This window comes from Mastigoproctus giganteus, chromosome 2, assembly GCF_048544385.1.
Source record: "Mastigoproctus giganteus isolate SK-2022 chromosome 2, ASM4854438v1, whole genome shotgun sequence".
Lineage (NCBI taxonomy): Eukaryota > Metazoa > Arthropoda > Arachnida > Uropygi > Thelyphonidae > Mastigoproctus > Mastigoproctus giganteus.
This window is the reverse complement of record NC_143576.1, coordinates 86,781,438-86,799,112: the sequence shown is the minus strand read 5'-3', so window position 1 is coordinate 86,799,112 and position 17,675 is coordinate 86,781,438. Positions and strand designations below refer to the sequence as shown.

Here is a 17,675-nt window from a genome sequence, read left to right as displayed (position 1 = left end):
CATGATTCCTTTTGACTCTGACGATGAATGTAGCATTCTTTGGTTTGTGCACATTTAAAGATTGTTAGATTAGCTGGGTTAGGTATCATCAGACTATTCCCCAAGCTTTGTTTTGAGCTTCTTTTGCTTCTGTGCATTTTGCATTCCACCATGGTTTGGAAAGTGGTGAGCACTGGATAGATGTTTTCGGAATGGCAATTGTAGCTGCACAAACAGTATTTTCCGTGATGTACATTGCTGCATCATTGATGAGTTCCTTACTGACTGCAGTGATTTTTAAACATCTTCCAGATGTTTAAAGGCTTTCCACTCAGCCTGATCAATCTTCAACTGCAGTAACCTAAAAGGTAGTCTCCTATTAAGTATGGTGGTTATCACAGGAAATGATCACTTCCATATGGGTTCGCCTCCACAACCCGAGTAAGTGAAGGAAGTAGAGAAGGGGAGCAAATAGAAAGATCAGTGGTAGGCATACAGAAAAAAGGTGTTAGTTCCCACATTTAGAAGGGAGGGGTAACTGTCAGAGAACATATGCTCTATGACTCATCGTCCCCTTGCATTAATGTCAGCATTACCACACGGTATTATGTCCATTGAAATCCTCTAAGAAGTAAGATTATCAAGGTCTGTCTGGGGGATGCTGGTCCCAGGCAGCAAATAGGTGCAGCAGATTATTATTAAAAATCCCTACTGTATAGCAAATTGCTACTGCTTCTGAGTTGGTGGTAAGCAGTATAGTTGGAAATGGAGTCTGGTTGCCCACAAGAAGAGCAACTCCTCCATGGGTAGCTTGATCTCCAGATCTGTCCTTACATGAGATTGTAACATTATGCAAGGAAGGATTTTCATTTGCCTTCAGGTACGTCTCCTGTAAGTAAAAGCAAGCTGGTTCATGTTTTTGCAAGAGGGCTTTGATGTTGTTAGTTCACTGGAATCCATGACAATTCCACCATAGGAATTTAGCCATTATTTGGGCTTGGTGAATCCATCAGTCGGCTTCCGAAGGCTTGTGTTTCTCAGCCTTGTTTTATTTATTTTTTTTGGGGGGGGGGACGTATGGACACTGTCCTGCATCCATTTCTTACTCCACAAAGAGTTCCAAGACTGAAGCATCTGGCACTTCCTTCACCTCGACATCCATTTTTTCTTCTGTTTCACGTGGCACTTTGAGTTTCTTTGACTGTTCACTGCCAGTGGAGCATTAGGAGGTATGGATGTGGGAATAGCAGCTGATTGGTCCTTCGTGTGAGTTTTTTCAACTTAGTAAATTGCATATGATGGGAGTTATTCCAGCTTGAGTTCCAATGAAACATCTCCCTGCTACCTTCTGAACATATTGAAGGTTACTGGTTTTACTGCCTCCTGGTTTATGTTCCATTAGTCTGTTTCTTTATGTTCCTTCCTTCACCTCTGGCATGCTCATGAGTAGGTGGGTTTTGTAGCTGAACATGATATTTCTTGGTCCTTTGTAGCTAGCACATTGGGTGCATGCAAAGACTCCATGACAGGCTATTCGTGAGCATCCATATTTTTGGCACTTAAAGGATGGGTATAGAGGATTTGGAACATATGGATGCATTGGACAGTTAAGATAGCATTGGTGAATTAAGTGTTTCCTCATGTTCAAAATCAGAACGTTTGAATTTTGAGTACCGCACATAACTGCAATATAAAACTCGACTGAAAACTGGTGTGTGTGTGTGTGTGTGCGTGTGCGCGCACGCGCACTAGAAAAATGTAGAAGTGACTTTTTTTCTGGTGGAACAAGATTCCCACATGAATATTCGTTTTGCAGCTATCACTCCTTGAGATTTTAATTCAGAACAGATTTCCCATTCAGTCACTTTAAGGAGATCCCATTTTGAGATGACATCTTAGAATGAATTCAGTGTCTTGTGGTGGGGGTGTGGTATAGTGTGTATTCCTCCAATACATGTATCTCAGACGAGCTGTTCTGATCACTTCTCGTTTATGCAAGATATCGCCTGAGTGAAGCCATTTGACTGATTTAAGAGAGCCTGCCAAACCTTTCTGAATAAAAAGAATGACATTTTTCCTAGCAACTTCTAACTAGTAGAGTGAATTATCAGGTATTAAGGTGTTGGACCTGATATTTCTTCAGTTTGCTTTGTCTTTGCTGAAGTGACTATCTGGTCCATTGACTGAGTTTTCTGGTAGGGACTGTGTTGGGGTCCCAGAAGAAAAGTTTTGATTATCAGGACACGTAACAATTTTTATTTCACTTAAAAACAATCAGAATTCAGTTATATGTAACTTAAATTTTAAATTAAATTAATTTATTTATTGAGATTTTTTTTTACTTCATGATATTTTAATTAAAGTGAAATATGTAGACAGATGATATATTTCATTGTTATTTTAATAGCATGAAAGCACAGTACAGTTTGACAAATTGTCCTTGAAAAATAAAAAGTTTTTGAAGAATTGGCAACCTGAAACAAACAAAAGAAAAACCAGAAAAGGTAATCAAAAAGTTTATAGTGAAAGGTAAGTAAAACCATTTTCTATGAATGAATTTAAAACAAATCAAAGTGCAGTAAAACCTCATAAATCCAAAAATTGCTGGGAATTAGCCCCTATGACATTTTTGGAACCTAATATTGTATAAAACTACAGATATATTTCATATGCCAGTCCATTTCATATGCACAGTTATTGTAAAACAAACTATGCAAAGAACTGATGGAGTGTTAAAGCCACGAGTAGGTCTGCCCTTCATATTTGGGGAACGAACAGTACAGAAAAATTTATCTGAACACCCTCTTCCCCCTCCAAATCTGGCCTTTGGTGAAGAAACGTTACCATTACTGCATCAGTTATGGTGCATTAATCACTTCAGATTAAAAACAGAAAAGCTTTAGTAGCAGTTCTAGAAAAATTTTTCAGAAGCAATATATTTCTCAGTGTCAGTCAAAATCACACTACAATTGCCAGTCCACAATCTGAACTGGCTCCTGTCAGAAAACTTTACGTTGTGGGTGGGGAAGTCATCTGTGAGGAGAGACTGGGAATATACAGTAAACCCTTTAAAATTTGGCATCCTTTGGGATTGAGAAGTATTGAATTTTAAAGTTTTCTGGATTTTAGAGAGGTATACTTAGTGGTTGTGAAGTTTTAAAGAAGCATAGTTCACTGAATATTAAGCACTAACAATGAAATTTATTTACATATGTAAACATTCATAACAATTTCAAAAAGTAGTGCTAGTGATTACAAATGTAAATAATAGTTCAATTTGTTAAGTATAAACAAATGACAATAAACAAAGTGATCTTAAACATTGTCATTTGTTTACACTTAACAGTTGAACTGTTATTTACGTTTGTAATCATTAGCACTACTTTTTGTAATCATTATGTTTACATATGTAAATAAGTCTCATTGAGAAAAATAATTTTTTAAATATTGTCTGAAAAAAAAAAAATATACTTCTGAAGGAATAATTATAATAAGGTATGCAAGATTCTTAAATTACTTGACATTTTGATTTTAATGATGTACTGGGAGATATTCAATCAGTTTTCTATGCCTGATAACAAAGATTGCTACAGGCAACCCCCCCCCCCGTATAAAATGGTACTTCTACAACACGGTTTTGCTCTAACATGATTGATAAATTGCGGCAATCCTCGCGAACACGGTACTTATGTAGTAGTAGTAGTAGTAGTAGTGGCATGTGATTCAAGAAAGCAAGTGTATGAGCTTATGCAGCATCAGCCAAAAAAAAAAAAAAAAAAATTGCACCATTCCCTCCAAATGCCTGTCCAGTTCCTCCTTAAATTTATTCAACCTATCAACTTCCACAATGACAGATGGAAGTTTGTTCCAGCAATTAACCACCCACTGGCTAAAGGCAAATTTCCGCACATCTATTCTACATCTGTCCTTTCTTAATTTGAATTTATGCCCCCTTAGGTTCGTAATCTGAACAAGTGGAAAGATCCCATCAGAATTCAACGTGCTCAACCCATTCAAGGCCTTATACATCTCACTTTGGTACGTTGGTACCAAATTGAGGTGTACAATAACACAGTTTGTACGTTTCTCTGGGGTTACTTCTACCCATATGCAGTACTTTGCATTTGTCAAGGTTAAACTTCAGTTGCCACTTCTTAGCCCATCTGCCCAAATTATCTAGATCCTGTTGCAGTAGCACACTGCCATCACTGTCATTAACAACCCTGCCAACCTTTGTATCATTTGCAAACTTCGACATTAAGCCTGATATACCTTCATCAATATCATTGATAAATATACAAAACAACAGTGGACCCAACACCGAACCCTGTGGGACTCCACTAATAACATTAGTCCACGAAGAGCAGCACCCATTGATTACCACCCTCTATCTTCTCCCACTTAATCATCCTTTTATCCATTGTAGCAACTTACCCTTAATACCATTCTGCTCCAATTTGTACAATAGTCTTCCATGCGCAAGTGTCAAAAGCTTTCCTGAAATCCAAATATATGATATCAAAATTATTTTTTGTATCCAGTTCCTTTGTAACCACATCATAATATCTTCAAAAAGGCCTCTAAGGTTGGGAGAGTACATATCCAGAATTTAAAACAAATACACCAACCGTTTAATTAAAATGGTTTAATACCAGAAACTAAAATGAACCAAACGATATTACACTGTAAAATGATATATGCAAGATTTACAAAATAAATATATACGATGAAACTTTAATATACAATAAAATAAATAAAATATTTAAAATACAATAAAGCTAAAAGCGATAAAACATTGACTGAAGCTTTCGGAGGCTTCTGCCTCCTTTCTCAACAACAATGATGTTAAATCAACACATCCTTAAGTAACAGGCTCACGGCACACGTGGTTGACCAGGCGCATACTCAATACTTCTTCCATACGATCCAGAACCGGAAGCGGCTCGGGAGCGTGGAAATATAAAACGCTCGTCTTTTGCCAGGACCACAGCTTCTAGTAGGGGGTGAAATCGAACACCCCTGTCCCTATTCATATTATTGTTCTCAGACGAGCCTATCCACAAACTCTCTAGCCACTTACGGTCCCAGAACCTATGCGCCCGGTCAAGGATGACAGCATTCACCGGGGAGACCTGATGATGTTTCTCCCAATAATGCTGAGCAATGGCGGACTTATTGAACTCTGCGGTCTGTATAGCTCGCATGTGCTCCCCCAGACGGTCTTTTAGTCGCCGTCCTGTCTCACCCACATAACATTCCCCACAGTCCGGGCATTCGATCTCATATACGACCCCACTACTGGAATCCCCAGGAATGGGGTCTTTGACCTGAGACAACACTGTGTGCAACTTCCGACCAGGAAGCTGCACACAGCGTGTCTGAAAGTCACGTAGCATTCTTGAAACACGATCTGACAAGCCCGGATAGTAGGGAATATAAACTGTGGCGACTGGAACGGACGATATTTCATGATTAGGCTCCACGCCTCTATTATATTTATCAATCACCCTCTGGGGGTAACCGCATTTCATAAGATCCGCCCTAACTCGCCCAATTTCTTTCTCTCTCTCCTCAGAGGTGCTACAATGTGTCCTAACCCTACCCAAAAGTGCCCTGGCCACGTTGTACTGGCTCCTACACATAGGCTTCCTAAACACTGTAGTACTAAGCTTGGAGCCTTCTCTACTCACCATTACGTCCAGGAATGGGAGGGAACCATTCACTTCCACCTCTGAGGTGAACTGTATAAAAGGAGAGAAATCATTGAGAAAGCCAACTACATCCTCTTCTCTCCCCTTTTGCACCAAAGTGAACGTGTCATCCACGTACCTCTTCCACTTGCGCATAGGGAACTCCAAACTTGTAAAAACCCTATTTTTTCCATTGCCTCTCCCAACCTTAGAGGCCTTTTTGAAGATATTGTCAGTGTTTATGGCCATACAGTTTTGCAACACATCCGGCAGTTTCAGAAGTGCAGCATAGGAGAGGTTAAGCAGCAACAACACCTAAGATTTGCGTACCGTTGTAGGGAACATGGACTCATTCCGCATGGATTTAGGATTAAAGCACCGTTTGAGGATGTGCGAATGATGAGGATTATTACATGGTATCAGAAGAAGGTGTTGAACACTTGGATACAGAAATTACATGATGACTTAAGATGCAATAGGAGATTGATTGGTGTATCTCTAGGTAATATTAGTAGTAGACTATCCCCTTTACATTTAACATGTGTCAGGACGTTAGTTCATAATAGGGTTGGTAGGATTGCACATTTATATAAGATGAGGCACATTAGCAAATTCAATACGTTATTGGAAGAACAGGCAAATATGTATAGGGCTAATAAATCTAATTTTATTCATAATCTGAGTGGTAAACCTCTCACAACAGAGCAAGAGGGGCTATTGGCTTTAGGGCCTAAGTTTGCCTTGTTACCCCCTAAACCTCCGATTACTGAGACAGCTATGGGTATTGAGAGGGCAATTCGTAAATTGCCAGAACCCATTGCTAATCGTATTCGGGTAAAAGCCTCAGCCATCCTATGTCAGGCCAGAAAGGCTACTCCTAATCTCACCCGTAATCAAATGAAAGCATTAAAGGAACTTAAGCAGGATGAAGATATTGTGGTTCTGCCGGCAGATAAGGGTAGATCTACAGTAGTATTAAATAGTGATGATTATCATAAAAAAGCACTAGATTTATTACAAGATGATAATACATACAAGGTCATCCACAGAAACCCTCTAGCCGGTTTAGAACAACGTGTTAATAAGATTTTACAGCTCTGGCTAAAAACGGGTAAGATTTCTAAAGAAAAGTACTGGTCTATGCATGCAACGGGGTGTCAGCTGCCCAGGTTTTATGGGCTGCCGAAAACACATAAGGTGGGGGTCCCGTTACGACCCATTGTTTCTTTTGTTGGGAGCCCTACCTATGCTTTGTCAAAATTCCTGGCGCAGCTGATTTCTCCTATAGTGGGACGGTCCATGTTTGTGGTTAAAGACAGTGTAGATTTTGTGAACTTCGTTAAAAATCAAAACGTAGGGGAGAATGAAATAATGGTGTCGCTGGATGTGGTGTCATTATTTACTTGTATACCCATAGCCCATGGGGTGGAATGTGTAAAGGTGGCACTGCAAAGAGATGATACCCTAAGTGCTAGATCGCACCTAAGTGTAGAGGATATATGCTGTGGTGTAGAGTTATGTCTTTCGAGTACGACTTTGCTGTATAAAGGAGTGATGTACAAACAGGTTCACGGCACAGCTATGGGTTCTCCTATTAGCGCCATTGTCGCAAACCTGGCAATGGAAGAGTTAGAAAATAGGGTTTTTACAAGTTTGGAGTTCCCTATGCGCAAGTGGAAGAGGTACGTGGATGACACGTTCACTTTGGTGCAAAAGGGGAGAGAAGAGGATGTAGTTGGCTTTCTCAATGATTTCTCTCCTTTTATACAGTTCACCTCAGAGGTGGAAGTGAATGGTTCCCTCCCATTCCTGGACGTAATGGTGAGTAGAGAAGGCTCCAAGCTTAGTACTACAGTGTTTAGGAAGCCTATGTGTAGGAGCCAGTACAACGTGGCCAGGGCACTTTTGGGTAGGGTTAGGACACATTGTAGCACCTCTGAGGAGAGAGAGAAAGAAATTGGGCGAGTTAGGGCGGATCTTATGAAATGCGGTTACCCCCAGAGGGTGATTGATAAATATAATAGAGGCGTGGAGCCTAATCATGAAATATCGTCCGTTCCAGTCGCCACAGTTTATATTCCCTACTATCCGGGCTTGTCAGATCGTGTTTCAAGAATGCTACGTGACTTTCAGACACGCTGTGTGCAGCTTCCTGGTCGGAAGTTGCACACAGTGTTGTCTCAGGTCAAAGACCCCATTCCTGGGGATTCCAGTAGTGGGGTCGTATATGAGATCGAATGCCCGGACTGTGGGGAATGTTATGTGGGTGAGACAGGACGGTGACTAAAAGACCGTCTGGGGGAGCACATGCGAGCTATACAGACCGCAGAGTTCAATAAGTCCGCCATTGCTCAGCATTATTGGGAGAAACATCATCAGGTCTCCCCGGTGAATGCTGTCATCCTTGACCGGGCGCATAGGTTCTGGGACCGTAAGTGGCTAGAGAGTTTGTGGATAGGCTCGTCTGAGAACAATAATATGAATAGGGACAGGGGTGTTCGATTTCACCCCCTACTAGAAGCTGTGGTCCTGGCAAAAGACGAGCGTTTTATATTTCCACGCTCCCGAGCCGCTTCCGGTTCTGGATCGTATGGAAGAAGTATTGAGTATGCGCCTGGTCAACCACGTGTGCCGTGAGCCTGTTACTTAAGGATGTGTTGATTTAACATCATTGTTGTTGAGAAAGGAGGCGGAAGCCTCCGAAAGCTTCAGTCAATGTTTTATCGCTTTTAGCTTTATTGTATTTTAAATATTTTATTTATTTTATTGTATATTAAAGTTTCATCGTATATATTTATTTTGTAAATCTTGCATATATCATTTTACAGTGTAATATCGTTTGGTTCATTTTAGTTTCTGGTATTAAACCATTTTAATTAAACGGTTGGTGTATTTGTTTTAAATTCTGGACACATCATAATATCCTATCAAATTTGTCAGACAAGACTTTCCCTTAACAAACCCATGCTGTGTCTGAATTATTGCTGCAGTCTTGTCTAGATGATCCTGGAATGCATCTTTAACCAGTGACTCAATTATTTTACCCGGAACAGAAGTTAAACTAACTGGTTGTAATTACTCGTGTCACCCTTCGGTCCCCCTTTGTGAATTGGGGATACATCTCCAGTCCGTGGGAACTTCCCCTGAGTCCAATGATGCTCTCATAATTATGGCTAAGCGTTTGCTTAGTTGCTTTGCCGTCTCCTTTAATATAACTGGATAGATCCCATCCACCCCAGGTGCCTTTCTTATGTTTAACTTCAACAATTTCTCCTCCACTTTGCTCTCAGTTATTACAGAATCATTAAGTATCCTGCTACAATTTGATAACCTTCTGCCATTTTCAAACCTTAATAATTCCTCATGTGTGAATGTAGATGCAAAATACTCATTCAGTTTGTTTGCTATCTGAGCAAGATCATCAACAGTCAAACCAGCGATGTCAAGTGGACCAATCAAATTCACCCCCTTCCTTTTAGAGTGGCCCCGAGTGCCAAGCAAGTGATCATAGTGATATTTCCAAAGTGATTTGAAAGCTTTTTTTCTCTCAGCGACAGATTGTAGAGATTGTTAAAACCGTCTTTATTTATAAAATTATTTAATTTTGGCTTTTTCTAAATAAAGAACTAAGCTTCGTATCAAGGAAGGAAAGACACCTTTCTTTTATATTTATATTTATATATATATATATATATATATATATATATATAACCAATTTCTCTAACACACTAACCACTAATCTCTTATCGCTTGGTCACTGGTGGCACCGCTCCTGCCTCCACGTGGCGGGGTTGGTAGTCTGAGTATTAATCTAATACTCAGGGCGAAAAGTAGCAAACATGGATCCATTAATATCACCGACTGTAGAGCCTATGTGCTCGCATGAACTTGAGTCATCTCAAGCAAAAAGAATCAAAAAAGATGATTCTTCACATGACCTACCTGCTTTTTTAATTGTACACTCGTTATCAACGAAACCTCTTAGTAACTTATCGCCATTTCTTGTGCAGAAAAGCATAGAGGCTGTAGCAGGTACTCCCAAAATTGTCAAACGCCTTCGCTCAGGAGATCTTCTTATAGAGACTTCCAATCCCAGTCATTCTAGACAACTCCTGAAGCAAACGACCTTCGGAGGCCTTCCCATTTCGGTAACCCCGCACAGAACTTTAAACACCTCAAAGGGAGTCATCTCGGAATGGGACCTCCTTAATGTTTCTGAGGAAGAAATTGCCGAAGAACTTAAAGCACAACGTGTTGTCGGTGCTAAGAGAATTATGACCAAACAAGATGGTGTCCTTACACCCACAAGAAATGTTATCCTTACCTTCAGCAGTCCGAATCTCCCAGAATAAGTAAAAACTGGCTACCTTTCCTGTAAGATCCGACCCTATATACCAAATCCACTTAGATGCTTTAAATGCCAGAAGTATGGTCATTCTCAAACAGCATGCCAAGGTAAGACAATCTGTCCCCTGTGTGGCTCATCAGACCATTCCCAAACTGAATGCACAGCAGCAACAACAAAGTGTCCCAATTGCCAGGGTACTCACCCCGCATATTCTAGAACTTGTGAATTATGGAAAATGGGAAAGAAAATAATGAAGTACAAGGTAGAGAAAAATGTATCTTACCAAGAGGCACGTAAACAGATATTAAATGTGATTCCTGCCAAAACATATTCCAATGCAGTCAAAAACACTAAAAAATTTTCTACACAGACTTATATTACTATTCCTCCTAAATTATCTCTTATTCAATGGGCTAGATCCATCCTTGCGGATGATGAGACACTGACAGCAACAAAGACAGAGTCCATCAAATTTTACTAATACAAAGCCATCCAAGCCACAACAAGACGTTCCCAACTCAGGCACATTATTGAAGGAGAAAGATTCTCATCGTGCACAAAATAAACCAACTGAACGAACTGTGGAAATCGATGAGAAGTTAAATAATGAAGATCCTGTTCTCATGCTTCATGCTGATGATGAGATGGATATTACTCGCCCAGTCTTTTCAAAACGAGAGAAATATAAACAGGATCGAGGGAAAAACAAACGATCAGACCAATCCACCTAACCTAAACCCAAGTAATGCAGAAAATTATTCAATGGAATTGTAGAGGACTAAGAAGCAATCTTGACGAATTAGAGTACTTAATGCACCAGCATGATCCTGCATGTATTTGTCTACAGGAAACTTATTTATCATCAAATTATACCCCATACTTCTCACGGTATACACTATATAGATGTGACAGATGTTCTGAGTCTCCAGCAAGAGGAGGAGTAGCAATATTAGTTTGTAGTAATGTACCATCGAAACTCGTTCAGCTTTCCACTAATCTAGAAGCAGTAGCCGTTCGTATTGCTCTTGGAATTAATCTCACTCTTATTTCCATTTATATTCCACCAAACGCTTCATGTTCCATTGCAGAACTTGACAATTTACTTAATCAACTGCCCCAACCTGTATGTTTTCTAGGTGATCTAAATGCTCATCATCCTTTGTGGGGTTCCCCGAACATAGATCGTAGAGGGAGGATGATCGAAACTGTACTTGATAACCATCACTTAACACTATTGAATACCGGTGTGCATACTTATATCCACTTGCCTACAGGTTCTAGCTCTGCTCTGGATCTGTCCATATGTTCCTCGTCCATTTATCCTAGCTTTGATTGGACAGTATTAACTGACCTTCACAACAGCGATCACTTTCCTATAATTTGCAAAATACAGACGGTTACAAACTACATCTAACCAAAAAATTACGTGGAATTTTCACCGAGCTAACTGGGAAAAGTTTTCGAAAACAGTGCAATTTGATAACCATTTGATTCTTACTGCATCTATTAATAATGCCACTAGACATATAGTAGAACAACTACTTGGAGCTGCTACCAGCGCAATACTGAAAGTTAACCTTACGAAACAAAGGTATAATAATTGGTGGACAAGGGACTGCTATCTTGCCAAAAGGAAACAAAACGAAGCTTGGAACACTTTTCGCCGAAATGCTACAATAGAGAACCTTATAAACTGCTGAAAGCTGAAGCACGCCGAATTCGTAGAAAAGCTAAACAGGATGTGTGGATTCGATTCAGTTCTACCATCTGCAGAAACACTGACCCCAGAATAATTTGGAGAAAGATCCATATCCTCAGTGGAAAGTGTCAACAAACCGAAGCCCCATTTTTGACCTGGAAAGGAATAGATATTTCTTCTCCAACTGATATTGAGAGGCTTTAGCGAAAACATTTGCAGTCACTTCATCATCTCAATCTTACGAAGACTCATTTAGACGCAAAAAAATGTCCATGGAAAAATATAAAATTAACTTTGTTACAAAACAACCTCATTTTTATAACCTTCCGTTCACTATGAATGAACCCAACAAAGCTCTCCAGAATTCTAGAAATAGTTCTGCTGGACCAGATGGCATTTTCTATATAATGCTTTGCCACCTCAACTCAAACTCAAAATCTATACTAATTAAATTTTACAATAGAATCTTTGAGGAGAATGTTTACCCTGATACATGGCATCAGTCAGTTGTGGTAGCCATAGCAAAAGCCGGGAAAGATGCTTCCTCTCCCAATAGTTATCGTCCTATATCTTTGACCAGCTGTTTAGGAAAGATAATAGAAAAGATGGTACACAAGAGACTTGCTGGATTGTTGAAGATCAAGATGCTATATCATGCCATCAATTTGGTTTCCGCCGTAACAGGTGTACAACTGATGTCCACATCAAGGTTGAAGCTCACATTCGAAATGCTTTTCTTAAAAAACAGCACATGGTAATGATAACTTTCGATATTACCAAAGCATTCGATACAACCTGGAGATATGGAATCCTCCAAGACTTATACAAACTTGGACTTAGAGGTAACCTGCCTAGATTCATTCAGAATTTTCTTCACCTCAGGACCTTTCAAGTAAGATTCCAGAATGAGCTGTCCAAAATTGACACACAAGAAGGAGTACCTTAGCGATCGATTTTAAGTGCCACACTCTTTGCATTACGTACCAGTAGCATTATAAGAGACATCCCATCCACAGTAGAAGTTTATATGTATGCAGACAATCTTGCTATTTCCTGTCAATCATCGAACATGGCTACCATTGAAAGACAACTACAGATAGCAATAAACAAAATTGAAACTTGGACAGAAAGCAACGGCTATCAATTAACCGAGGGGAAAACAGCAGCAATACACTTCTGTAAATTACGATCGCTTCATCTGGAACCGGTATTAAAACTGAAAGGCAGAGAAATACCGATGACAGACTCCATAAGATTATTGGGTGTGAATTTAGACACCAAATTAAATTTTCATAAACATGTGACCAATCTACGAACTACGTGCCTCCAGAAACTAAACATCCTTCGTGCAGTATCCTCAACATCTTGGGGTGCTGACAGACAGTCATTGCTGAATTTGTATCGTGCTCTAATCCGGTCACGATTAGACTATGGAGCTATAGTATATGCATCAGCTAAAAAAAGCATCTTACGGTCTGTGAACACCATTCAACACAGTGCCCTTCGATCAGCACTAGGCGCCTACAGAACCTCGCCTGTACAAAGCTTGTATATAGAAGCACACGACCCTCCGCTTTATCTTAGAAGACAATGCGTACTCTGCCAATACGCTGCCAAAATAAGAAGCTTTAAAAAAAGTGGAAACTCGATCTCAATAAAATTGCGGAAAGTGAAAATATGCTTTTACCTCCATGGAATAGACATCATATAAACATTGATCTTTATTTCGCTCAGTGGCCAAAAAATACCGTTCCACTATGTAATATCCGACAGTATGCATGCCAACTATACTTTGCAACACACTGGGAAACTCATAATCTATACATCTTGAAACTGGGAATAGAAAAAGCGAGTCACGGTTGATATTCAGTGAAACGTTAGGAGTGCTATGTGTAGTTTGCTGTTTTGAAGGTATTCACAACACCAGCTGCTCATCTAGTATAGCCCTTAGAGAGACACTAAAAGGTGTGCCTCTTAAGACTAATAGTCAGACCTCTCTTTAATGAACTTCCATATAGCAAATTTTTCCATGTAGTGAACTTTTTGTGAGTTCCCCCTGGTCGTTACATTGAAAATAGTTTTCATATGACGAAGAAAATTTCCATGTAACAAACTAATTTCAAGAGACCTGGTGGGTACTATTGTTCACACCTGGGGCCTTTAGGCAATAAAGCTGATGCTGTAGAAAGCACAAATTAAGAGCTAACTTCCCTGCAGGAGGGAACTGGCCAACCATAAAAAAAGATGGAAGGTTTTGTGAGAGGCCTCTTTTTAGCCAGTGCTGACCCACTGCCCAGCAGTGGGTCAGCACTGGCTAAAAAGAACTAAAACCCATACACTACTGTACAGAGAAGTCTTGCTGGTCAGCTGTGTCCATTGGCAAAGATTAAGGCGTATTCCACTGTTTACATGGTAGGTACAGGTGGTCCCAAATTCAGTTTTGTTTTAGCTGTGGTGCAAGTAATCTGTCTCTAAGAGGTCTCCTTGAGTGTAGTGTGAAAAAAGTGAGTGCTTATGGCATTAAAAAAAGGAAATGCTTTAAAATTTGGTATTCCTGCCAGTAGTGTGTTGACCATTCTGAAAAACTGTTTCGATTTTCAAACTGAGGAAACAGGACCCAGTCAAAAGCAAAATTATGCCTGTATGAAGATGTAGAGTTTTCGATATCAGTGCCATTAATAAAAAAGATGTGTATGGAATACACATCTTTTATGGGGCATAAAACGTTCCAAGACAATTCTGGTTGACTGGACAAATTTAAAGAATGCCATGGCTTACTCGGAAATGTTATTTCTGATGAAAGTGGAATTGCAATCAAAGAAGACTATACCCATTGGAAAGAAACCGTTTTGAAAAAAATTATGGACTACAAGCCCAAAAATATTCAATATTGATGAAACAGGTCTATTTTTAAATGTTTACGAAACAAGACACTGACTTTTAAAGGTTATAAATATTTAGGTGGTAAAAATAGTAAGAATTTCATTACCAGCCCTATCATTGCAAATATGAAAACTGAAGCTTTTGGTAATATGCAAAAGTGAGGAGTAAAGCAGTTAGAGTTGGATTACAACAAAAAATCTTGGATGACAAAGTGAAATTTTTGATCAGTGAATTTTAAATTGATAAAAAGATGATGAAAGAAAACAGAACAGGTGCATTGATTGTCGACAACTGTCCTGCCCGCCTTCATTCAGAAATTTCGAACCTTACAAGTGTGAACTGCAGCTATCAGAATTGGCAAAAGTGTAGCCAAGATGTGAGGGAAACGATTAAGAATTGTTTTGCAAAAGCAGGTTTTGCTAAAATGCAAATTAACAGTGTTGAACTACTACAAGACATTGAGCAATCTTGGGAAGAGTTCCAATCAAGATTTGATCAGTAGAGAAATTGTTCTTGATGAATTTTTAGCAGTTGATGATGCCATAGTAGCTGAATATCCGAGTGACTCCAACATTTTGGAGCATGTTTAAAGGACTAGTGACGATGAGCTCGATGGATGAAAATGAGGGCAATATTAAACCTTCCAAACAAGAAATGTTGGCAGCATTTGAAACTTTGTGTCAAAGCCTTCAGTGGGAAGGAAATGTAACTGAAAATATATTTGAGTGTTTGAACAAATGTGAACATTTGTGTAGTGTACAGTGTATAACAAAAAATAACCAAACATTTTATGACATAATTCTTAAGTGTACTAACACAGTGTGTGCATCATGGAAGTAGTCACCTTTGTATTAATAAATTTTGTTTATATGTTAGAAATTTTATTTATTTCTACTTTTGCTATATTCCTGAAAGTTAAATTACAGTAGTTTTCATTGTTGAAAAAGGTCATATTTCTGTTTAAGAAATTTTTTCAAGGGAATGATCGATTTTGTCGTATAGAGGTAGCACCTCAAGCTGTATAAACTTCTATGACATCGGTTAGTGCAGTTGCATTCATCAATTTTTTAGACAAAGCAAAGTTTGTACATTGCCATAAATATTGTAACATATATTGTGAAATCCTTCTAGTCTCCTCATTCCTCAAATAAATAACACGTCCCATTATTTTTAGTTGAGCACCACCACTATTTTGTTGTAGTGATGTTGTCTTTTTTGTTTTCACTGTTAACTTCATTTTAGCAATGTTTTTACCAATGGCAGCAGTGTACATCTAGCTTTTAACATTTGTTTATTTCTGATAATGCCTAACAGAATCTCTTCTAAGCATAGACTCGCTAAAGGAGAATTTTATAAGTTGGCAGGGTACTTGATTACAGCTGTGGCTTCAGTGTAAAATATCTGGTTTGTGCATACTGAAAGTTTAATGCATATTTCCCTAATTTATTTTGAAGGAATCATTGAAAGAGGTATGTTCAGTTATTTAATAAAAAGTTTACATTTTATGCAAGAACTTAAGCTTTCTTTGTCCTCTTATTATTCCACCTGCAGCTCCAGAGCCTATACTTACACCAGTAAGGGAATACATGTGCAGAGTGGGAAAGACATATGTGATTGCTTAGATGATGCTTGCCCTGGTTGCCACATCCCATGCTCAAAGTGTGGTTCTGCAAAATGCTGTCACGAATGTCGAAATAATCGACGCTGGACTTATGAGCAGATTGAAATAGAGGGTACTGATATTATTATTAAAAATTCACTGAAGACTTAGCTGCAATTTTAAGTTATTTCTGTCTTGTTTATATTGTGAGTGAATGTGTAATAAATTCTAAACATTTGCGAATTTTATTTGTTGAAATTATGCCAGTTCTTTGATAGCATTAGGATGTGGACTACTTCTGTTTGGATCTTTATTTGCCTTAGAATAGAAAGCAAATAAAAGATCATGGTTGAAGTATTCCATCAAATTTCATGATAATATTTAGAAGTGCTAGTTATAGAATAGATTGGGCCACAAATAAGTGCAACTGTTAAATAATCACTGTTCCAATAAAATAAATATAATGAAATATTTCTTACCTTACACATTAACCCTTCAAGATAATTTTGCCTTGGGCTTGTACACTGTTCCAAGTGTCTTCCAAGCACAGAAACATTTCTGGAATCCATGTTTTGTGGGCTGTTTTACACAAATGTGTTCAATGAACTGAAAAAGAGTTCCCTCAAATACACCTAGGGAAATGTACCAATTTAGGGTTTGTGCAGTCAGATATGAAGTTTTCTTAAGAATGGAGACAGGAGGTGATTATCTCTTTGTATAAGGCAATGGTCAATCCACACTTCCAGTACTGCATACAAGTCTAGGAGTAAAAAGAAGGGCAACAAGATTGGTGAGGGAAACAAAGGGGTGCTCTTACCAAGAAAGGTGTAAGTTCTGCAAATTGCAGCACCTGGAGAGTAGGCACATGTGAGGTGATCTAATTGAGGTGTATAAGGGCTTGAATATGTTGATGAGATTCTCTTGCTCAGATTAAGAACCTGAGAGGGCATAGATTAAAGATTAAAAAAAAAAAAAAAATTGTACATCTATTCCCTCTAGCCAGCAGTTGGTTAATTGCTGGAACAAGCTTCCACGACAGATGGAAGCTTGTTCCAGCAATTAACCACCTGCTGGCTAGAGGGAACAGATGTGCAATTTTTTTTTTTTTTTTTTTAATTTTTATTTTGGGTGCTTCTATATAAGCTCATACTCTTGCATCACATGCCTCTTACACACATACAGTTTCAAGAGAAAAAGTCACACGGGCCTAGGTCTGGGGTAGGGTGTATGTTCACACAGGGATTTGTTTTTGGTCAGAAACTGGTGAACAGAGAATGCACTGTGTGCTGGACCACTGTCTTTATGCAGCTTCCACAGTTCAGAGTCTTCCTTTGAATCTTTTCACACAGCCTTGTCAGAACTTCAGTGTAGTATGTTTGTGATTGCCAGTCTGATTTGGTGGGATGTATATTCAACCATACTAACTCCTTTAATATCAAAGAAAACAAAAAAAACATGGTTTTCATTTTTGACATT

The 17,675-nt window shown here is 38.9% G+C and overlaps 1 protein-coding gene across 3 annotated transcripts in view; it reads left to right on the top strand.

Annotated features, from left to right (window-relative positions):
• Positions 1-16,400, top strand: part of LOC150089391 (ARL14 effector protein) — an 88,889-nt gene extending 72,489 nt beyond the window's left edge. For 2 of the 3 annotated variants that reach the window (XM_090368561.1, XM_090368560.1), the window contains exons 3-4: positions 2,387-2,508; positions 16,151-16,400. In XM_090368561.1, the coding sequence (XP_090224687.1) occupies positions 2,387-2,508; positions 16,151-16,370 (342 nt within the window). In that variant the 3' untranslated portion in view covers positions 16,371-16,400. The remainder of the gene's footprint in view (positions 1-2,386; positions 2,509-16,150) is intronic. The other variant, XM_090368562.1, reaches the window with a different exon arrangement.
• The last annotated feature ends 1,275 nt before the right edge of the window (positions 16,401-17,675 follow it).